Here is a 24,817-nt window from a genome sequence, read left to right as displayed (position 1 = left end):
TCTTTAACTGAGTATTAGAATACCGGAGGTCTTTTTGGCGTTTGAATTTATCATTAAAAAATCAGTTAAGTTAAATTTTATCAAACGTATGATAGATTCATATTCCCATGTCTTTGCTATTTTGCATTCATTATGTTGGATATTTCATGAATATTTTCACGATATGGTATCTATAGGAGGTTAGGCAGGCAAAGGCAGATTACGAGAAATCTTTGGCAAAAGATGCTAAGAAAAACAGCAAGAATTTCTTTACTTATATAAACTCTAAAAGGAAGGGGATGAATTTGATTGGTCCACTTGTTATCGATGGTTCGACTGTTGATGATCCTGCTCAGAAAGCAAACAAACTGAATGAGTATTTTGCATCTACATTCACACATGAGGAGTTAAGGTTTGAAAATGCCAGAAGGTTATCAAATTGTAGCAGGGTGCTTAATGATTTTGTAATAACTAAGAGCAAAGTGGAGGAGAAATTGTTGAAGTTGAACATAAGAAAGGCACCTGGGGTGGATGGGATCTATCCAGTTATATTAAAGGAGGCGGCAAAGCAACTAAGCAAACCCTTAGCCATAATTATGAGAGCATCCTTGGATTCAGGGGAGGTCCCCATGGACTAAAGATGTGCAAATGTATCCCCAATTCACAAAGGGTGACAAGAGTAATTACAGACCAGTTAGCTTTACTTCTGTTCTGGGTAAAATAATGGAGTCACTGGTTAAAGATGCATTGCAGGATCATCCAGACAAGACTGCAGCAATAATTCAGACACAGAGTGGGTTTGTTAAGGGAAAGTCCTTGTCTGACAAATTTGATTGGTTATTATGATGTGGTTACAAAGGAACTGGATAAAAAAAATAATTTTGATATCATATATTTGGATTTCAGGAAAGCTTTTGACACTGTTGTGCATGGAATACTATAGTACAAATTGGAGCAGAATGGTATTTAAGCGTAAGTTGCTACAATGGATAAAAGGATGGTTGAGTGGGAGAAGACAGAGGGTGGTAATTAATGGGTGCTGCTCTTTGTGGACTAATGTTATTAGTGGAGTCCCACAGGGTTCTGTGTTGGGTCCTCTGGCAGGACCCAACACAGGTTGGCAGGGTTGTTAATGACAGTAATGGCAGTGTGCTACTGCAACAGGATCTAGATAATTTGAGCAGATGGGCTAAGAAGTGGCAACTGAAGTTTAACCTTGACAAATGCAAAGTACTGCATAAGTGGGTAGAAGTAACCCCAGAGAAACATACCAACTGTGTGGTACTACACTTCAGGTGGTAGAAAATGAAAAAGACCTGGGAGTAATTGTGCAGTCAGATATGAAGTTTTCTGAGCAATGCAGACAGCCTGCCAGGGCAGGTCATGGGGTTTTGTCAATGATATATAGGAATTTTGCTAGCAGGGAAAAGGAGGTGGTTGTCGCTCTGTATAAGGCAATGGTCAGGCCATGCCTTGAGTACTGCGTACAGGTCTGGAGGCCTCATTTTAGGAAGGATGTAGATTTGCTTGAGCGTGTACAGAGAAGGGCAACAAGATTGGTGAGGGGAATGAAGGGATCCTCTTACCAAGAGAGGCTTAAGTTCTGCAAATTGCAGTGGCTGGAGACTGGGCATCTGCTCGGTGATTTGATTGAGGTATATAAGGCCTTGAATGGGTTGAACACGCTGAATTCTGATGGGATCCTTCCACTTGTTCAGATTACGAACCTAAGGGGGCATAAATTCAAATTAAGAAAAGACAGATGTAGAATAGATGTGTGGAAATTTGCTTTTAGCCAGTGGGTGGTTAATTGCTAGAACAAACTTCCATCTGTCGTTGTGGAAGTTGATAGGTTAAATAAATTTAAGGAGGAACTGGACAGGCATTTGGAGGGAATGGTGCAGTTTTTTTTTGGCTGATGCTGCATAAGCTCATACACTTGTTTTTTTGCATCACATGCCACTACTACTATTCTCAGATATAAGTTATCATTGAATATTTTGGCCACAATTTAATTCAGTAATTTATGTATCTTCTGTGCATAACATGCTGTGTACAGTGATTGCCAGTAGATGGCAATCACTGTGGTGAAGTGAAGGGTTTTGTGTTTAGTTTAAGGTGGTAGATGACTTTCATCAACCGGTGAAATACCACCACTTTGTTTATTGGAGGCTTGAAGTGGCGAAACCCATGTTTAGTGTATAGAGCAAAGTTTCCGGCATCCCCCTTCCCCCCCATACTTCTCCTTTAATCCATGCACGGTACTAAGTACTATAGGTTTTGATACCCTTCGTGTTTGGGGTTTTCATAAAAAAAAAAAAAAAAAACACCCTTGTTGGGTGGAATTTTGAGCCAGTTTCTTCTCATGTTTGAGTTTGATGGTCTAAGGATTTGAATGCGATTTTTCTGGAATTGCTGTGGCTTTTTCCCCTCATGAAAAGAAAGATCAATTATTATACACTGAAATAAACTGGGGCAACTGACCATGCAATACATACAACCAAGAGTGGCACAACCAATTTCACTGTGGACTGTGTGTCACACTAGCAAGGTTGGGCTATTATAGCCAACAGCCCACTTGAGTATCCCTGTTGACTGCTTGTCACAAGCAAATGTCTTGTGACAAGCAGTCAGCAGTCATCTATTCCCAAGTATTCTGGAAGCAGAATACTTGGGAATAGATGATTGAAAATTGGTTTCCTGGTGCTGTTAATTGTATTTCCAATTATGCAAGCAGACAGATGGATGTGGCTTGCCCAATATGAGGATTGTAGGGTGTTGAGGACAAAGTAAGTTTGAGCTTTCAACTAACATGACCCTCACACAATTGCTTCCATTCACATAAATTTATGTGAAAGACCTTAACTGAGGTTTTAAAACTGTTTCATCCATACAAGCTCAAATTTTGCATTAAATCACAATTCTTTTAATTTTATTGATTTTTGTTTATAAAAAAATATATGCATAAGTATGAATAAACAATGGACTTATGGTCTTTTTTATACTATTTGCAAAATCATAAATATGATGGCAAAGTTTATTGCATATAGTAGAGGTTCCCAAACTTTTATTCCTTGTATTCCCTTAAAATATTTCATAAATTTAACATCCCTTTTACAGAACAAGTGCAAATGAATGGATTTGACATGATTTAGCTATAAATATATATATACTTCTATAAATTCATGTATAATTCAATACCTTTAATTATCAAAGAGCTGACTGGGCTAGCCAGGTGGGTAAAGTGCCTGCCTGGCAACCCAAAGGTCGTGAGTTCGAATCCCGCTTCGGGCTTGTATCACAGTACTGCAAAAACCTTGGAAGGTGTATTATGGCCACAGAAGCCGCTACGCCAATAACTAACAAAAATATATATATATGTATATCAAAGATAGTGAAAACAGTGTGACCCACCACACTTTGGAATCCAGTCTGTAGGCAATTTTTTCGAACCAGCCAGTTATAAATTTTTTTTTTTGTATTTAATATTTTTTAAAAATTATGCTTTATTCCTTTTCTTCTCTCTTCACTGTTACTTTTATTACTAAACTGATATTCATCATGTCACTGGGTTTTCTCTGTCAGTCAGTGGCCCTAGTCCATGAACAGTTTTTTCTTCCTTTTCTTATTCTTTTCCTTTTTATATAATGTAAATTAATGTAAGACGGTAAAAAGGAAAAATGCTGCAAAAAGCAAATACAATTATAGTAAACCCTCGCTAATCTGGTTACAGTTAATCCAGATGTCGGATAATCTGGATCGAAATTCTGTTCACAGTTGAATGCTTTGAAAGACACAGGATTTAGGAAGGCAGATGAGTGACTCTCACTGCGTGCTGACTGACTGTGGAGAGAGAGAGAGAGAGAGAGAGAGAGAGAGATGGAATGTACATTACATTGCTTTGCGTGTTGAATATTGTTGTTGACTGAGTCGGACGGATGCTATTGCTTATATCGCTTCATTTGCATACTTCTTTATACGTTATATGTACATATGTTAACATTTTATATAATTATGAAATTAAAAAGGGAAATAAAAAGAAAGCACTAACTTTCAAGTTAACTATCATTAACTTAAATGTTTTCCTGGGAGGGAAAAATGCTAAAGAATTTGGTACTGGCCAACAGGCTGTCAGATATTAAAAAATAAAGAGAATTTATAAAGATATTTCCTTTTAAATTTGATGTAGGGAGTGATAAAAGCAGTTTATTAAATAGACATTAAAAAAGCTAAAAGAAGTGTTGCTGGAAGAAGCTGTATTTAAGTGGTATTCACAGCAACGATCAAGTTGTCTGTGTGTGCCACCTGATAAATGTATAAAAAGACAGTCAATTAACAACAAACTATTTTTTTATAGTTTTTAAATAAAGGCTCTACTTTAAAGGATTGTTTTCTTTTTTTTAGCACTACGTATATCATTAAATTTTCCATTTATTTGTGGTTTAAGGTTTTTTTCCCCCCTCCCCTTCTCTCCTTTCAGGGCTATCTTTTGCTTCACTAATCCCGATTCTCATGTAATCTGGATAACCTCTTCCCCCCCATTACTCTGGATTAGCGAGGGTTTACTGTAAAACCAATTAAAAAACAAAAGGAGAGAGGAGGGAAACAATTGAAAAAGAATAATGTAGCAAGAGTGTGTTCTTTCCACATTCTTTTTAATTTTTTTCCCCCTCTCTCCCCTTGTTTTTCTAATTGGTTTTAGTTGCACAGTATCTGAATTTTTGCAGTGCTATTCCTTTTTACTGTCTTACTTTAATTTACATTGTTTTTGGCAATATTTTGTTGGACATGCTAACACTGCCTGTTATGTTTCCTTTTCTTTATTTCCTCTTTCCTGATTTTACTTTTAATTTCGTTATACACTTAAACCTTCGATTTAAGAGACTGGACAAATTTTTTTTTTTTTTTTTTTTTATATAAACCCCAAACACGAGAGGTATTAGAACCTATAGTACTTAGTACCGTGCTTGGGTTGGAGGTTGAGAGGACGAAAGAAGATATCTGTTGACTTCTGTAGAATATAATTTTCAGGAAATACGTACGAAAGAAGGTTGTTCCCGAAAACGGCAGTTGGATGAATAAACGAGGAAGATGAAAAGTTGGTTCTGTGAGTTTGAAGTTGGACAGTAAATGGGTGTTGGCTGCTGGCAGCACGTGTTTGGACTGTTTAGAAAGAGAGAGCGGGAATTATAGAAGCCAATTCAGAAGAACAGTGCCCGTGGAAATATCTGTAGAAGAGGCATGCAGCAGAAACAGTAAGTCTATGAGACAGCGAGTGGAGAGACTGTTAGCGATGAATCATTAATTAAATGATTCATGGAATCAAGAAGCCTGAGAGGTTTTGGGGGCACCACCCCAGATGTGGGAACAATATTCCATGGCAGGGTGGATTTGCAATTTATACCGAGTGAGCAACGGTTTGGAAGAAACGTAATGCCGAGAGCGAAAGAGAAACCCAAGTTTTTTTTAGATGCAGAGGAAGCAATATTTGTAATGTGCTTGTGCCAAGAGAGATTAGAAGTCAGGGTAATCCACAAAAGAGATATATCATTTTGCCTAGAAATCGGAGTGTCACTAAAGATAAGCATAGGAGCAGAAGAATCCTTTTTGCGAGATAAGACAAGACTGAGTTTTAGAAGGGTTGAAATCAACTAAGTTGTCTTTGCCCAACTTCAGAATTACCTGAAGATCGGCATTTAAGGAATTGGTAGCAGATTTTCAAGAAGTTGAAGCTGATTGAGCAGGACAAGGTTTCTCAAAATGGAAAGTGGAATGCAATGTGCTATCATTGGCAAAACTATGGATAGGATTTCCAGTCAGTGGAAGAAGGTCATTAATATGCAAGAGGAAAAGAGTGGGGGAAAGAACTGACCTTGGTGGACACCGGCATTAGTGGAGAAGTTAAAGACAGAGCCATCCACCATCACCCTCAGTGAGCGATCAGAGAGAAAACTGGATAACCAATTACTAAAAACAGTTGGCAAGCCATAAGATGGAAGCTTGTTTAGAAGACCTTTATGCCAAACACAATCGAAGGCCTTTAAGATGTCAAGAGCAACTACTTTCACTGAACCGTTCCATTGAATTAGTCTATAAATGGGTAATATAAACCAGAATATCACCAGTGGATTGAAACTGGAATCCATACTGGCAATCATTGATCAGACGGAAGGTTTCTAGGTAGTTTAAGAGTGGCAGTTAATTGATTTCTCCATTACTTTAGAAAGAATAGAAGTAATTGCAATGGGATGATAATTGAATGGGAGGGATTTGTCACCCTTTTTAGGAACTGGCTGGATATGAGCAAATTTCCAAGCAGAAGGAAAAACACCTTTGGAATAAGAAAGTGAAAAAAGGTGGCAAAGAATAGGAGTAAGTTCAGGAGCACAGGTTTTGAGAACAAGTGGAGAAATACCATTGGGACCTGGAGCTTTCTTAGCATCAAGATTCGTCAAAATCCTTCTGACATCCTTTTGACGGAAGACCACAGGAGGCATTGAATGGAGCGTGTTGAGAATGGTGGGAGGTGATTTACCAAGATCATTAATACATGCTTTGGAAGAAAAATGGGATGCTAGTAGGTCAGCTTTATCCTAGGCTGAAGTGACAACAGAACCATCTGGTTTGGACAGAGATGGGCAAAAGTTGCGGCCAATAGCTTTGGCAAGAGACCAGAATGCTCGGCTACCATTAGGGCAAGAAACAAGTTTTCTACTCTTAGCCTGTTCAGATTCTAGTTTGGACTGATTAATAACTGCTTTACAATTGTTGCGAGCTTTGGTGTAGGCAGAAAATGAGACTGAAGAATTAGAAACAAGCCAATTACGATATGCAACATTCTTCTCTTGAACAGCCTTATCACATTTATTGGAAAACCAAGGTTTAGATAAAGGACGGGATTTTAAGTGGAGTCTGGGATAAAGGATTCCATTCTTGCAAGAATAATTTCACTGACACAACCTGAGCAAACGTTGACATCAGAAGTTTTGAAACAGTATTCCGACCAAGGAAAAGAAGAAAAGAAATTTCACAGGTCATCCCATTTTGCATTCTTGTAATGCCAAACAACATGAGGTTGGGAATAGCCATGAGATAAAGGCTCCATTGGAGAAGAGACAATCACCAAGTTGTGATCTGAAGTGCCTAAAGGACCTCTCACTTTAACCGTGTACTTAAAAGGGTTGTTTGTGAGAAAAAGATCAAGCGTGTTGGCTGTATGATTAGGATTGTCCAGTATTCTTGTAGGCATATGAACAATCTGTGCAAGGTCATTAGTAATTGCAAAAGCCTCAGCATCTCGACCAGCTGGGTCAGTGTGACTAGAAAATGGAAGCCAGCTGGAGTTGTGATCACTAAAATCACCAAGGAAAATTACCTCACTGTTAGGAAAGTTGGACTGGAGAAAGTCAAGTTGCAAAGAGAGGAAGTCAAAGAGCTCCAAGTGATTAGTGGAGTTGGGAGAATGGTAGAGACAACAGATGAATTTGACACAATGAGGTAGAGAAATTTTAAGCCAGAGAAGATCAAAGAGAGGAGATTCCAAATTGCCAAGTCTCTGACAGGGAATATCAGAATGGACATATGCACAAGTACCACTTTTGAGGCAAAAGGAATCATACAGGGAATAATTTGTGGCATCTGAAATGAGCAGTAGTTGAATCAACCAATAACTGAGATTCTGTCAGAAAAAGTACATGGGGTTTGGCAGACTGCAAGTGGAAATGGACATTGTTGAGATTAGAATTGAGACCACGTATATTTGTGAAATGAATTAGGAAGTGCTTGTGAGGTTTATATCTTTTCGCAGATAAGCTTGCTCTATTAGTTTGACAATTCATGGTGTATTCAATAGTAAGAAAAAGTGGGTGGGACATGCTGTATGAAGTAATGAAAATTTTGAATATGGTGTACACCAGATCCTTGACATAACGTGTCCTCGACAATGCTCCCCGCATACACTACTCGGACTCCCTCCAGTCACTATCTGGCAGAGTAGAGGTAGCAAGATTATACACTAGCTGATCCAGAAGCCTCCTAGAGAGTTACCAATAGGTTCGGTCCAGTGTACTAACTAGCGGCTGGCCTCCGAACACCGTTTTAGATCCGTACCCTTGAAATGTAAGGAATATTGGCTCTTGCCATGATGTTCATCATAACCTCAAAAGTCATCAATCATACTGCATGATGGAAGAGATAGGGAAGGGTTGACCGGAACTTAGCTCTACAGACTAAACATAGGTTCCACCACTTCAAGCCTCCAATAAGCAAAGTGGTGGTATTGCACCGGTTGATGAGTGTCATCTGCCACCTAGTACTGCCTGGTAACATAGAGGGACAGCATTCCTCCATGTGGTGTGGGCACCACACCTCGACCCCTGCTTACATTGGTTCACACCTGGATGTTCACCCACCCACCATGTACTTGTGCATGGAGGTTATACCCTGGATTACTAACAGTCCCACCATCGTGAAGGTACAAGCAGAGGATTTGGCTGTCATAGACCGTCCCGACTTAGCCGAAATTGGGTCCACTTGACTTGAGTGTCATTTGAATATCAGTTCCATCAGCGTTTTATACTCCCAGGTAGCAGTACAACTTGTCTGGCGTATGTGACAACCTCTAGGACTAGTAATGTACATATGAATCTCGACTATATTATTATTTTTTAGGTTATACAAAACTTCAGTGTTATTATTAATTAAAAATTGATAATTACCTATTCCATTATTGTTTCCATTACTTTTATTTTTATAATCAAATTCAGGAAATTTTGTTTTTTATTCTTTCTGAAAACTTGTTCAAATAGCTGTTTTCCCAGATAACAGATAAGAGCAGTGGGCTGAACATGACTCGGACACTCAGGTCTACCGACTCACTTTGTTTTGGTCTCAGTCTGCCTCAAGCTATCGTGCAGTCAGGTTGTATAGAGTTTCTGTGATTTCTGAATTGTGACTATTTATTGAATAATTTTGCAATCCTTACAATTTAAAATGGCTTCAAGTAATAGAGGAGTTAAAATAGTGTGTGAATTTAAATGTGGCACAGAAATTAAGAGCTAATTGAGGAATGAGAACAAGGCGTCTCATGTGTTCTTGTTTTTTTATGGCGTAAAAAAGTTTCTGATATCCATAAATCAAAGGCCAAATTACAACAATTTTATATTGTACAGTACTGTGTATATTGTATTAAAGCTTTTTTTTTTTTACATTAAGAACAATAAAAAAAAAGTGCCCCCTCCTCTAAAGGTTACATTAGATTTAACGGATGACCCTTCTTCCCTATTAGTCCGTTAAATTGAGGGTTTACTGTGTGCGTGCGCGCACACACACAAAGACCCCCCCGCATCCACAGGGGATATGTTCCAAGATCTACTGTGTGGATAGCTGAAACTGCAGATTTAAGCGAACACCTGCTGACCCCATATATAACGTGATTTTCTTGTACGTTTGTACATATAAAGTACAGTAGACTCTCGATTTACTGTGATTGGATTAACCAGGACACTTCAAGACTTCAGATTTTAAAAAAAAATCAACCAGAAATCAAAATCAAGTACCAACTAGAATAGGTACAAACAGATATTTTGCAAGTTGTAAATAAGCGACAAGAACCGGCATTAGGAGGTTAATGTACCTATTATCTTGCATCCCCGTATTCACACCTAATGCAAAAAAAACCCAAATGTTTAGTTTGATTTAGTGCCTCGCATCGATTGTTCTGTCGCACCACAAAAGGACAACTTTTTTTTTTGTTTAGAAATCGTGAAAATGATGGGCAAACGCAAGAGTTGTGCTTTCAAATTAAAGTTAATTATTCAAAAGTTTGAGAACGGTGCATCCGTTAAATCTCTAAAGAACCATTATAATGTTGGTGACCAAACCATACATGGTATCGTAAAAAATAAAGGGGGAGCATCGTATCGTATTGGACATGCGAGTAGTATGTGTTTAAGTTTTTTCGTTTTTTTTTTTTTCCCTATGGTTAACCGTGGGAAACTGAATCAGTGGATACAGGGCACAACTGTGTGTGTGTGTGTGTGTGTGTGTGTGTGTATATATATTGTAAATTGAAATAAAATTGAGTCAAATAGCAGATTGAAAAATTTTTTGTTATTCTTCACAATCTGTTAACTGTAATTTTAGTTTATATTCTATTTATTTATTTATTATTAATTTTTTTTTTTTTTTTTTTTTTTCGGGTATGCTTTGAATGCCCTTAGCTCCCCATATCAATTGATCACAGCCTCAATAGAGAGTCGTATAATTGTCCCCTGCTACTCTACACTATATTTTGATACCCTCTTGCAGAGTTGTGCTCTGATCATTCAGAAGTATTCACTGCAAACATTTTTGGAGGAGTTACTCATTAGGTGTTTGGGTACCTGACAGGTCTTGGGTGGGGGGGAGTAGTTTGATTTTTCCAACCACCTTTGGAACATGTGGCTGCCTGGAAAGCAAGCTCTTAGGGATTTCAAGGCCTGATTGGGGTTCATGGAAGAAGCAAATACATGAGCTAGGGTTACTGAGATCAAAATGAGGTGCATTTTTACTTGTGTGTACACTAATGGTAGGAGCATAGTAAATAAATATGAAGTACTGGTCAAGTCATGAAATGCAAATATTGGAGACATGAATCTGAATATGGTGAGTAAACTGTGTACAAGGCAAGACAGGATGGAGGTGGAGTAATTCTGTTGGGTAAGAAGCACATAATCTAAGGCAGTGCACCCAGATGACTATTGCAATATGAGTCAGTATGGTGTGACATTAGCACTAGGAAAACAAAAAATGAGATTAGGTGTGTGTGTGTGTGTGTGTGTGTGTGTGTGTGTGTGTGTGTGTGTGTGTGTGTGTGTGTGTGTGTGTGATAGGGCCAACAAGTATGATGAACAGTTGTGGGCCAGTAAATCAATGTCTTTTAATGGGGATTTTAACTTTCCTGGAAGTTAGTGGGTTGGTCACTCACACAGTACCAACTCTGGATTTATTGGATAACTGTTTTCTATATCTGCTGTTAGAGAAGCAATGAGAGGAAGGAATAATCTTGATCTAATTATTAGCAGTGGCTCTTCATACAGCAAGGTCTGTAGATAAAAGACCCACTGTGTGGCAGTGATCACAGTGTACTGATGTGGGATTTACTTAAAGATGTAACTACCATTGGGGGTAAAGGGAGTGGCTTTTGTCTTCTGAAAGTTGACCAGTGGTCTGACAGTTAAAATTCTATGCAGTGGGGCGAACTGGTGATGTTACCAGAAGTAGAAGCTACCAGGCTATTTATATCCACAAAGAGATGCTGTTTAGGGCTCACCAAGGCTTCCCAAAGTGGGGGGGGGGGTGTGGTATGTGTTTTTATTAAACATTTTTTAATGAAATATGGACTAAACTGCCTAATTCAGGTATGAAACATTTTATTTCAGTCTTTGTGATTAAATGTATTAATTTATAAATGCATACTCATAGGTAAAGTTTGTCAAATCTGTTTATTGCCCTTGCTCTGGAAAATGAGAGGCTCATGAAATGTAAGAAATGTTTTAAGGGGGTGCAAGGTGTAAGTTTGGGAACCTGTGGCTTAGATCTAAAATGAATGTCAGATGATACTTGTGGCAGAGAATTAAAATGCATATTAATTATCAAGTGATACAGAAGCCTTTGGTAGATATAATCAAGTCATAAAAGGAGGTTAGGCAAGCTAATGTAGATTATGAGAAGTCTGGAAATGAATGCAAAGAAAGCAGCAAAGACTTCTCTACTATAGACACTGAGGGGTCCGTGTTGATCCACTAGATATGAATGGTGTAACTGTTGATCATCCTGCTCAGGTTGCTGACAAACTGAATAGGTATTTTGCATCTACATTCACACTTTTTTTTTCCCTTTTAGGGAAGGGGATTCCAGAAGTGTATCAAATTCATACTGGGAACTAAATGATTTTTGGGTAACTGAGGGGAAGGTGGAAGAAAAGTTGTTGAAGCTAAAAGTAAGGCAGATGGGATCTATGGAGGTAAGCTACTTTCAGCCACAATGAGAGCATCCTTGGTTTTGGGAGATCCCTGTACACTGGATAGCATCTACAAATCACAGAGTGGTATCAAAGGGACACATGAGCAATTACAGACCTGCTGGCTTTGGTTTCTCTTTCAGGGTAAGAAACAATAGTCATTGGTTAAAGAAGTAATGCAGGATCTTCTAGACAGGAACGTTGTTATACTGCAGCCATAGCTTGTCTTTGTTAAGGGATGATTTTGTGTTACCAATCTGATTGAATACCATGGTACAGTAACAAAGGAACTTGATGCAAAACAATTTTGATAACATATACTTGGATTTCAGAAAACCTTTTGATGCTGTTATACATAAATGACTGCTACACAAATTGAAGCAGTGTTGCATTAGGGGCAGCTTACTGCTGTGGATAAATGGATGGTTCAGTGTGAAAAGACAGTCGTTGTCACTGGGCACTGCTCATCTTGGTCTTCTGTTAGTTCAGTGCTGACTCACTGTTTTCTATATTTATTGATGAAGGCATATCTGGCTTAATGTCTACATTCGCAGATGATACGAACATTGGCAGGATAGTTAGATAACAGTAATCAGTTAAGCTACTGCAACAAGATAAAAAAAAATTAGCCAGATGGGCTGAGAAATGCCAGTTCAGGTTTAACTCAGATAAATGGAAGATATTGCATACGAGTAGCAGTAATCCCAGATTAACATAGTTAAACTCAGGAAAGTTTAGGAATGAAAATGATCTGGGGGTAATTGTGCAGTCAGTTATGAATTTCTCTGAGCAGTGCTTACAGGCTGCCAGAATAGCTCATCGGCTTTTGTCACTGATATACAGGAATTTTGCTTAAACCTGATTAACGGACATTGTAATTAAGAAGAAAATGGCAGAAAATCTGGTCAAATTAGGAATTGTGCAAAGGATTTCCAATTTATGGCAAAAGGAGAAATGTTAAACTGCCTCATTATTGCCACAAAAGTTACTTTTTTTGTATCCACGAGTATTTTACATGTGCGTTAAATTTTTTTGTTTGTAGTGGCACAAGTTTCCTGTATCCAGGGATTGTAAAAAACCTTGTTCATGTGCACCATTTCATTCATATTGCAAAAACGTACACTTATCTTATACTTTATATAGCCTGCAGTGTTATGGGAAAGAGAACACCCCTGGCTGTAAACAGGCATTTTACAGCCTGTAAAATGCTTTACAGGCTGTAAAAGATTGTACAGGTTGTAAAATAGTGTAAACCAGACAACTATTTTATGATAGCAGTTTTGAACAAAAACAGATCCTTTGTAAGTTAGCTGGATGGAAGTCTTAAATCCTTAGTGTACATTTTTAGGTAATGAAAAAAAAAAATAGTAATAAAATAAACAATTTCCCAGATGTTTCTTAAAATATGCTTTTTACACTTTTTCGTCTGGGTTTTTCTTACCCTACGATAACTTGACTGCCATTAATGATCAATAAAATTAAAGGTTCCTCCAGGATATAACCTCACTAATAATGGAACTGTTTGGGGAGAAGTATTTCAAATTGTACACTTGCTATAAAAGGTGACTGTTGTAGGGAGTGGAAAAATTGTAGGAATGGCTGATTGCATTTTTTGTTGCAATGCATCAGAAACTGAAAAAATGAAGCCTTTAAAGCCATGTTTCAAAAATGTTCTTTCTGTCGCCCTTGCAGTTACTAAGTTAATCAGGGTGGGTGGATTACTCAAGACTTATTTAACAAGTGGTTGTATAAGGGTTGATGAAAATATGACAATTCAAATACAAGATTTCAGTGTTGATTAATATTTGTACTGCCATTTTACAACCACTGGAATCTAGGCATGATTTGTAATGTAAAACTTCCTTGCTGAAGTTGCATTCTTAAACAAATCCTTTATTGGTCATGACATTCACAAAGATAAAATAAAGAATGCAGATGATATTTCTGGAACTTGGTGTTTGGTTAGAAAACCACTGAGCTTGAAATTTTGGTGGGGGAGGTGCAGGACCGTTTCTAGTAGGAACATCTGAAAACATTGAATCAGATGTTGAAATCTGGAAATTTCATCTGAAGAAAAAATGTTGGTTATTGTATTTTGTGCATTATTATTTTGTATTAATGTGATAAAAACAAAAAAGGTAAACTTCTTGAATGATCTTTGTTTATTCAAATTTTATTGTATTTTAATTCATTTCTTGCTAATAAATATGCTTCAAAATTAATCTTTTACAGATTTATTTACTTTTGTAGTTACATGATGTTATTTTTAAGTAAAATATCATAAATTGCTACTTTAATAATAATTTAATACCATTAAATTATTAAAAGGAAAATTATTAATTTTACTTAAGCATGTTTAAGTAAAATTAAGGATAAATTGGTATATTGTATTAAAAAAGCACAAGAGAACTTTGAATAAATGATGCATCTTTGATCACAATATTGGGTGATTTTTTTTTTTTTTTATAGCAATTTTAGTACAGTAAAATGATACACAAAACCCCCATGAAATTTGTAAAGAAATTTTACTTATTACCCCTTGAGAAAAAAATGCTTGATTGTAGTTTGGGGAGAAGTGACATGGTCACTGTTAATGATTTCATCTAAACATTCTTTAACAAAACATTTAGTTATGAGATCCCTTTTCAGAATCTCATGTGTTCCAAAGAATACACATTGAAAGCTTGATGCTTTATATTTACTGTGCTAAATAAAAGTTTGTTAGAGCATCTTTCTCCTATTTCTGTTTGACTAGGGAGGGGAGAAGAACATTTAATAAAAATTCTGTTTATAGCTATGTCAATAACAAAGCATTGGAAGGTTCAGCATGCTGATCCTTTTGGTAGATGACTTTCATCAACCGGTGAAATACCACCACTTTGCTTATTGGAGACTTGAAGTGGTGAAACCCATGTTTAGTCTCTAGAGCAAAGTTTCCGGCATCCCCCTTCCCCCATACGTCTCCTTCAACCCATGCACGGTACTAAGTACTATAGGTTTTGATACCTTTCGTGTTTGGGGTTTTCATAAAAAAAAAAAAAAAAAAATTAAAAAAGGAAAAATTGCCATTATGAATATACAGTTGGATCTCCATATAACAAAATTGATTGTTCACTTGAAAAATACTGTAATTGAACATTCTGAAATATAGTAAAAGATGGGAAATAAATCAGAAATAAGTGGGAATGAATAAATTTTCTAACATTTTTAAAGCAATTTATTAATGCACACATTAAGAAATGATTACTTACATGATGCATACAATATGTTAGTACACTCTTAAGATTTATGTCGTAAAATATTTGGCTATTTTTTGTTGTACACTGGATTTTATTGTACATCGTTCATAAAAATGTTTACATTTGTTTAAGCACGCAAATATATTTTCTTCACACTGAAGGTCTCAACACAAAGTTTCATGTTTGGAAGGTTTAATATTGCCTTTGTTACCCTTATTTTCATCTAGCTCATTGTTGATATTGTCACTAGTTCTTTGAATACTCTCCAAAATGTTGGAGTCACTCTAATATTATTATTATTAGCCATATGGTGCAAGGAAGCCTGAGGCTTATGCTGCACCAGCCAAAAAAAAAAAAAGAGTACACAGAGAGAGAAGAATGATGATATCCAGCTCAGGACCCTGGATGTGCCAAGGCCATACTTGCCAAATACAAGCCCCTGGGGTTCAGCTACTATGACATCATTAACTCCTAAAAATTCTTCAAGAACAATTTCTGTACTGATCAAACCTCTCGCTTGGAGTTTGTCCCAAGATTGCTCAATGTCTTGTAGCAGTTCATCTCCCTCATTGCTATTAATTTTCATTTTTGCAAAAATTCTTAATCATTGTTTCAGTCACATCTTGACTCCTTGCTTTTGCCAACTCTGATATGCACATCCACAAATCTATAACAGAATCTATAGGGTGGTTGGTTTCCATTTTCAGCATGTGCCTTCGGTAGTGCATTTTTAAATTCTTGATAATGCCCTAGTCCATTGGCTGCAGTTTAGATGAGGTATTCAGAAGGAAGAAAACAAGCTTCACACTTGTAAGTTTCGAAATTACCAAGTGAAGGTGGGCAGGGCAGTTGTCGACAGTCAGTGATTTTTCTGTTTTCTTTCGTCATCTTTCTATCAATTTAAAATCCACTGTTCAAAAATTTCACTTGTCAGCCAAGCTTTTTTGTTGTAGTTGTAGTCCAACTCCTTTGAAACATCGGGGTTGTTTACTTTTGCCTATTACCAAAAGCTTCAGTTTTTCATTACCATCCATATTTGCACCAACCAAGACTAGTTCTTTCCTTACTATTTTTACCACCTACACATTTTTTGCCTTTAAAAGTCAGTGTCCTGTTCGGCAAACATTTTAAAAAATAGAACACTGATGAAACACTGTTTCATCAGTGTTAAATGCCTTTGAACTCATAGTTCTCCATAATTTTTTCAAAACTGTTTCTTTTCAATGTATACAGTCTTCTTCAATTACAACCCCACTTTCACTCGAAATAACTTTTTCGAGTAACCCATGGAGCTTTTTTTTTTATTTTTTAAATCAACCAGAACTGGCTTGGAATGTTTTATGCCTCAGAAAAGATGCATACTCCATAGCCTTTTCTTTTATTAATGGTCCTGATATCGGCATGTTTTGGTTTCGAATCAACTTCACCCATTTAAAAACTGCCTCATCTTCATACAGGCATAATTTCACACGCTTCCGACTGGATCCCGTTTCCTCAAATAGTTTGAGAATTGGAACACGGTTTTTCAGAATGGTTGACCTACTACTTGCAGGGATACCGAATTTTAAAGAGATTTTTCTTTTTTTTTTTTAACACCCCGATTTACACTATTAAGCACTTCCACTTTTCCCACTACACTCGGGGATTTTCTCTTAGACATTGTAAAGTTACTTGCAGAGCAGCAAACAAAACTGATTTATGGACCGCTTGTAACTACTATACAGAGACAGGTAAAATTTAGTGAAAGTATCGATAACTTATTTCTGCGAAACAACATAATTTCTGAGATAAAGGAAAATCACTCCCTCCTAGTTTTCCAATAGGGTGCTTGCAATAGAAAACAGTTTGGCTCTGGTCAGTGTCAGTGTTGGGAATATGCCTTAATCTTTGCCAATGGCTGTGGACATACAGATAGCATTTTCCCAGTGCAACTTCTCGGTACAGTAAATGCTTTAAGGGCAACACTAAATTTTGGAATGCTCTTAAGAATTAAACTCTTTAGCTATTAAAAGCTAAAGTGATTGATTCTTAATCCTTTTGTCTCTTAATTCGTGCTTTCTACCGTGTCAGCTCTATTGCCTGAAGGTCAGAGGTGCGAACAGTGCGTACCGAGCTCTCTCGAAATTAGTTCATTATATGGAAATTTTCTTCATTATATGGAAACTAATTTCAATGTAATGACCAGGGGGAAATCAAAGTTTGTTAAAGAGGTATTTCATTTTAACAGTGTCTAAAGTATTATTGATGTGGCAGAAAAAAAGCATTGTTTCACATGCAACTGAATAAGCTTCTAAAAGTTGTATGGAAGAAATATGCCACATGCCCATATAAAAGTAAATGAGCGTGTGTACACACAAACAGTATATACTGTTATGAATATGAATTTTTTTTTTTTTTTTTTTTTTAATTTTTGCAGTTCCTAGAATATTTGCTCACAAGATTGGGAATTTACTGAAATAGTCTTATAAAACCACATATGGATATCCAATTCACGGCACTCTCCCCCCCCCCCCCCCCCCAATTCAGAATTGAGGGGAGAAAGTGTGTTACTCATAGAGCACTTAACAGTGAGGAGAACCAGCTGATATTTATATTTAGCATTTAAATTTTTTTAGCAGCTAACACATCTAGTTGAACCTTAATATATTTTATTCATGTTTTTTAAAATTAAATTTCTAGTTATTTGATGTATTCTTTACAGTTTCAATAGTAAAACTAATTCTTTTTTATATATATATATATATAGGTGCTTAACTTACTAGATTCATAGTAGATCATCGGGATAACTGTTCCATAACATGCATTCTGGAGCTGTATGCAATCGGCAGCTATATGGAGATAACAGAAGGATGCCTTTCAAGCAAAATTTTTATCCTGCTTGCCCCCAGTACGGCCGCAATCAAAGAGGTAATGTGCAAAACAGGAACTCCTCACAATCTCCTCTTCCACGTGTAGATACTTATTTTTATCCACATCAAGGACAGTCCTTTCGATCACAATTACCTCCACAACTTTCTTATAATAATAACACTCCTCAGGATACAGCAAAAAAATCGCAACCACACATTCTCCCCACACCTATGTTATCTTCTCCAGTTGTTTTAGGAGTTCCTTCCCTTGGCCAGGCTGTTCCAGTTGCTATTCATTCTGTACTGCCACATCAGTTACAACAGAACCACTCTTCAGGAACTTCACATCAGAGTATTCCGAAACAAACAGTCCCACAAACCAGCACACAAAATGCTCAGGTTTCAGCAATGAACGTAAATGTATCTGTATCCAGTCAAGCAACTACAGTTCATAACAGTAGCAATAGTAGTACTGTGCCATCACAACCAGTTACAAATTTGCTACCTAGTGCTACATATTCATATCCTTATTATGCTACACCTCAACAGCCTCCTGTATTGATAAGGACACCGTCAATAGAAACTCCAAATTACCAGCTACAAAGGCTCCCATTTCCACAACAGTATGTGCCATCACCTTACACAAGTTGTGTGTACTCTTCGGACAATGCTTATCAATATTTTCCTTCACATTATTATGGAACTGGAAATATAGCAACCCCAAACCTACAAGGAGGTATAGAAGACAACAGAAAAGACTTTCCAGCAAGAGAGAAGAAAATGATTCATATTGCATTTCCTGATACTGGAAAGGAAATTTCTGCTACTGATCTTGCAGGACAAAGTGCTTCAGAAATTGCAAGATCTGAACTGTCTCAAGTGCAAGGACAAGAAATCAGTCAAATTGCTGTTGCCTTTGCCACACAGGTTGCAATGGTAGCAACTTTAGACACTGGTAAATGCAAAGCTCCAGAATCCAAGTCTCCTTCCGAGTTACCATCTATAAAAATACCTTTGCAAGCAGCTGCTAGCATTGCAGATCACACAATTGAAACAATTCCAAATGGGTTTTCAGACACAGATGAAGGCACTGTAGTAAAGAGCGATTTTAAAACTAAAGTAATTGCATCTCTTGCTACAACAGGTACTGACATGCCCGATTTAACAGTTTCAGCTAAACATATAAATGAAGGTCTCTTGAAGGGTGTTGAGACTGAGCCCTTTGAATATTGTCCACCTCTAAATAACAGTGCTAATGAACAAGGTGTGAATACTGAGCAGACACCAATCTGCAGTGAACTTAATTTGATATGTTCAGATTCCTATCCTAGTATAGATATTATTAGTTCAAGTAATGAACTTTATAAAGAAAATGATTTGAGTGAAAGTAGCTCTAGTTCACTTACCACTGCAGATAATGATCAGAGTAATGATGATTATTTGAAAGGTGATTTCACAAGTCAGCTAATTGTGGAAAGGCAATTAAATAATGATTCAAATGAAGATGAGATAGATACATCAAGAGAAAATATCAGCATGGACCTGGAGGAAAAATTAGAAAAAATAAATATTAATGTTGAACCACTTCATCTAGAAAACGAAAGTGAAAATAGCATATTGCATGTTCCAGTAGCCAAAGTTGAAATTTCAGAAATTCAGAGTACAGAATATTTGGAGCATACTAAGGAAAATTCACTTTCAGTTGGTCAGGAAGAATCTGTGGTTGAGCTTGAGGTGCTAGAAGAAAACAGCAGTGTTACTGTAACCAAAGATGATATTTCTGACATAAGATCAGATAGTTCTTCAGAGTGCAAGTTAAGCAAAGGAAACCTGCGTTCAGCTTCTTCAGACAGCATAATCCAGTATGATAAATCTATTTTATTAAGTCTTTGGAACAGTTCTCTCAGCCATAAGAAACCACTTGGCTTACCAGATTTGGAAATTATAAAGCACAAGGTGATCTTCAGAAGTTTGGAAGATGTGTCTTCTGAGTTGAATGAACCACGTGATTATGTAGACTTTATGCCTAGTTTTGTTAGCACTGGAAGATATGGTTCAGGTAGCAGAATGAGTAATAACTACTTTGCATTTGATAAACCATCAAAGGTGATTCCGATTACATTGAATATAAATGTGAACTTGCATGAAAGTGAAAATGCATGGAAACGCTCGCTTAAAGGAACACCAGATGTTATTTCAGAAGAAGAAAAGACAGAACAGTTGATTAAAGCTTTCAGAAGTATTCTTAATAAAATTACACCAGAGAAGTTAGAGAAATTAGTAGAATCTGTTCGCCAGCTAGAACTCAATTCTCTTGAGAGATTGAAGGGAATTGTAGATTTATTGTTTGAAAAAGTGGTTGCAGAGCCTAAGTATGGTGCTATATATGCAGAATTTTGTGCCAAACTTAAAGACATTGAAGTTCCAGAAAATGACAATCAAAAAGCCAAAAGAATTTCACTCAAAAAGTTGTTAATAAAGAAATGCCAGGATGAATTTACTAAGAACAAGAAGGAAGAGTTCAGACTTGAAGAAAAGCTAAAAGAGTTTAGAGAATGCAAGAATGAGGAGAAAAAGATGCAGTTGCAAGAAGAAATGGATCAAGCACACGATAAAAGAAAGGCAGCCTTGGGAAACATTAAATTTATAGGACAGTTGTATAAAAATAGCATACTTACTGCAAAGATTATGCATGAATGTTTGAGTACACTCTTAATGCATTATGATGATGAATCACTGGAATGTTTATGTGGACTTCTGAACACAGTTGGAAAAATTTTAGATGTACCAGAGGATAAGAAAAGGACTAACAACAAGAAATCAGCAGATACAAATGACATGAATAGTTATTTTAAAAGAATTAAAGAAATATCCCAGGATAAGCGATTAAACTCAAGGATTAAATTCATGTTGTTGGATGTGATTGATCTGAGGAAAAATAAATGGATTCCTAGAAGACAAGAAGCTGTTCCCCAGAAAATAAAAGCCATTCATGAGGAAGCTGCAAAACAAGCAGTAGAAGAAAGTCTGATGCAGCAAACAATGCAAACCACTTTTCAAATGAGGCGGGATAATGGTGTGAAAAAGAGTCGTAGTTTTCATTCATCTACATCTGATAATGGCTGGAATACAGCAAGGTGTAAAAGTAATTATGATCCTTCAAAGCATGTGCTTAGACCTGCTGATTCTGAAAGTATACAGTTACACCCTGGAAATATGTTTTCTAATTGGGCTCGTGGAAGTAGTGGTGGTGGGACTGGAAAACAAGTAGTTAATGAAATTAAGCCACCTACCTACAACAACAGATATTCACTTCTTTCGGAGCATGCCCAGTATGATAGAAGTTATGCAAAATCTGCAGCATCTAGCAGAGATTCCAGCTGTACTAGAGGGCAGCACAAGTCGCCAAGCCTTTCTGGTAAGTTGCCCCGTTCTAAAGAAAAAGAACTAGTAGAAGCAGTAGGAAATAAATTATCAAATATCAGCCCTTTGAATAAAAGTGTAAATACATCAGAGACCTCCATCCATAAAGATGAGGTAACTTGTGTGCTGAAAGGCAGTTACATGTCAGATGAAGAAATGGAGCGGAAATCAAAAGCACTTGTTGACGAATTCTTGATGAATGAAGATTATCTTGAGGCTGCTGAATCTGTGAAAGAACTGGTTTGCCCATCCACTGTTAACACTTTTATTTCTACTACCATAATGCATGTTCTTGAATGTTCCACCAGCGCTCCAAGAAAGTTGGGAAAAATGTATAAAGAATTGATGAAAGGAAATGTAATTTCCTTGGAGCAGTATAGTGTCGGTGTGAAATCTGTTTTGGAATTTGCAGATGATTATGCTGTTGACATCCCAAAAATATGGGAATATTTGGGTGAGTTTATTGAACCAACCTTAGAACAATCCTTATCATTTATGAAGACTGCTATTGAGCCTTGCATTTCAAATGGTAGTGCAAGCAAGTTAATATTAGGTATTATTCGTGTGGCTTTGGAAAGAAGGGGACCAAATGAGGTTAGTAAAGTGTGGAAGGAATCGGGACTAATGTGGGAGGACATATTGCAGTCATCTGAATGTGTGAATAAATTTATTCAAAACAATAAATTAGAATTCCTTTGTGGAACATTAAATGCCAGCAGCACTATCCGTTATGATAACATTAGAACACAACTGACCTGCTTATTAAAGGAGAATAACTCTAATGATAAAATTAGTGAATGGATTGAAGAAAATGTTAAAGAAGAATCAAAGAATACGGTGTTCGTTAGAAATCTTGTAACAATAGTCATTGAAAATTCTCTCTGTGAGGATGGCTCCTCTTATAAACTAAATCAAGATATGCTCAAACAGCGAACTAAATTATTACAAAAGTTCCTCGACCACGAACCAAACTTAGAACTGACAGCACTATATGCCCTCCAGGCTCTCGTGAACAAGCTTCATCATCCTCGGGGCGTCCTTCGTCACATTTTTGATACATTGTATGATGAAGATTTGATATCCGAAGATGCATTTAAAGAATGGGAATCGAGCAGTGACCCAAGTGAACAAGAAGGTAAAGGTGTAGCTCTACATTCTGTGGCATCTTTCTTCACCTGGCTGCGTGAAGCAGAAGAAGAATCCTCATCGGGGTAAAGTGACTTGGTAAACAGTTTTTGCTTGACTCACACTTTGTAACAAAGATGGTGTATGACATTTATCATGTTTTTCCAATGCAGTACTATTATTTTGAGTATGTATTACTGTGATATGTCTGATTGTTTTCTCTTCCTGTTTTTTTTTTTTACTGAAGGTGTATATCTGTAGAACTTTTGATTCCATATTACTGTTAAGCTACGCTGCAACTTTTCCAAAATATATCATGTATTTTTTTAAAATTGAATATGTCAGAGTGTATTTTAGTGGGCAAAATTTTGATCAGATCTATATATATATTAAAAAAATTCATAGTTATAGTATAAATACTGCATTAACAGTACTAATTTTCTGTTTAAAATTACTTTTGTACTTTGTGTTTTGTTTTAAACACGTTTACAATCAGTCTGTAGAACTTCATATCAGGAAATAATTGAAGTTTTGAGAAATTGTGGTTTAACGTTAGGATGATCTGTATCTGAAGTGTCTTCTAATTGCTCAATAGACATTTCAAGTTGCAAACTTCAAAAATCAGTATTTATTTTTAATTCCGTTATTAAAAAAAGTGTACTTTTAGCGAATGTTATGTGACCTGCTTCAAACAATGTGAATATTTTTTTTTTTTTTTTTTCCTGTATAATGAATCGCTATGCAAGTTTGAATTCCTACTTAAATTATGTGCAATATTTAAAGAAGTAAATTTTGTTAATTGATGTTTGATGTCACAAACTGTGGCCTAGTCTATCTCATCAACAGTATTCTTGCAATTCTAAAGTGCTTGATACTGGCAATTTATGTGGACACTTTACGATATGCCCACAATCAGCGCTGTGATAATTCTTAAGGCTCCCAGAGTTCTATTTATTTTTGTATGCCAGAGTTTATGTACAAACAGATTTTGGAATAATTATAATTAATATTCTTATAGCTTCAGACATCATTATAATGTTACGATATTGACGACATTTTGTAAACTTCCTTTATATTATACAAATGATGGTAAACTGTGATATGTTGTATAGTGTACATATAAAGCAAGGATTGAAAACAGTGTTATTCAAGTACTCTGAAAGAAGTTCCATGATGTTTTTAGAAATTTGTTTGAAGATTAGGTTGCCTAACAGCCTTAAGTAGAAATATTTGTCAAAATTTCCTAGATAACAATTTGGCTTTTTAATTTATTATTTATTTATTTATTATTATTTTTTTAATATTAAGAATCTTGGAACAGTTTAAAAAAAAAAAAGTATTTACTAAGCTTCGGAGAAATCGGAATTAAATGTTTTCAAGAACTAAGTGTTTTACCATCAGTCTGTTCTTAGAAGATACTAGATGTCAACCTGTAAGCAGTGTGGCCAAAATATTGGTGTTATTATTTATTTTTGTCCATACTCAGAAGACAGGCTGACCTTGAAGTTTAAAATTAAAATACTAAATGATATTTTTATTTGGAGGGTTGTTACTTTGCTCATCTCCACTTCATACGATCCATTGGGTACAAGGATTTGATTTTTATCGTTTGGAAGCTGCTTAGAGCTAGCACATTATCCGAGACGAAATTAATAATTACGAAGTTCTAATTATTAATTTCGAAAAATAATTAGAATTAATAATTAAAATTTGGCATATTACATGTGTGTGCAGATTTGCTAATATTGTGTACAAAAAAATACATCAGCAGGTTCCCCTATTAAGACAGAAGTTGTTCTAGACTTGAAATGATTTTTTCAGAATGGGTCAAGAAGTTGAACTTACGTATTCTGTAAATGGATGAGGATTCAAATGTGTGTGACTTTGACGAGGGAGCTGCTAAACGAGAGTTCGTATTACATGTGTAATTTATTTCCAACAAGTGTAGTTTTTGATGTCAAGAAAAATAACTTTGCTCTCATTATTGTACAGTGTAATATGCTGTATTCCTAGTCTCCAGTATTCTGTGCATATATATCCACAGAGGGAGGGGAGAGAAAAAATACATTTTACCCAAGAACTGATTTTGGAAAAGAAAAAAAAAAAAAAAATGTATTTAATTTTGTACATTCTGGAATATATCTATACAAATGACATTCTGATACTGTCGTGGAGAATGATAATTTCACTTTTTTTATATA

General features: G+C 36.2%; 1 protein-coding gene across 2 annotated transcripts in view; it reads left to right on the top strand.

Moving 5' to 3' along the window:
* LOC150090562 (eukaryotic translation initiation factor 4 gamma 3-like) overlaps positions 1-22,921 on the top strand; it is a 144,112-nt gene extending 121,191 nt beyond the window's left edge. For both annotated transcript variants that reach the window (XM_090371591.1, XM_090371599.1), the window contains one exon: positions 17,966-22,921. In XM_090371591.1, the coding sequence (XP_090227717.1) occupies positions 18,018-22,706 (4,689 nt within the window). In that variant the 5' untranslated portion in view covers positions 17,966-18,017 and the 3' untranslated portion in view covers positions 22,707-22,921. The remainder of the gene's footprint in view (positions 1-17,965) is intronic.
* The last annotated feature ends 1,896 nt before the right edge of the window (positions 22,922-24,817 follow it).

Source organism: Mastigoproctus giganteus, chromosome 1 (genome assembly GCF_048544385.1).
Source record: "Mastigoproctus giganteus isolate SK-2022 chromosome 1, ASM4854438v1, whole genome shotgun sequence".
NCBI lineage: Eukaryota > Metazoa > Arthropoda > Arachnida > Uropygi > Thelyphonidae > Mastigoproctus > Mastigoproctus giganteus.
The sequence above is the reverse complement of the archived record's forward strand: the minus strand, read 5'-3'. Positions and strand labels throughout refer to the sequence as shown.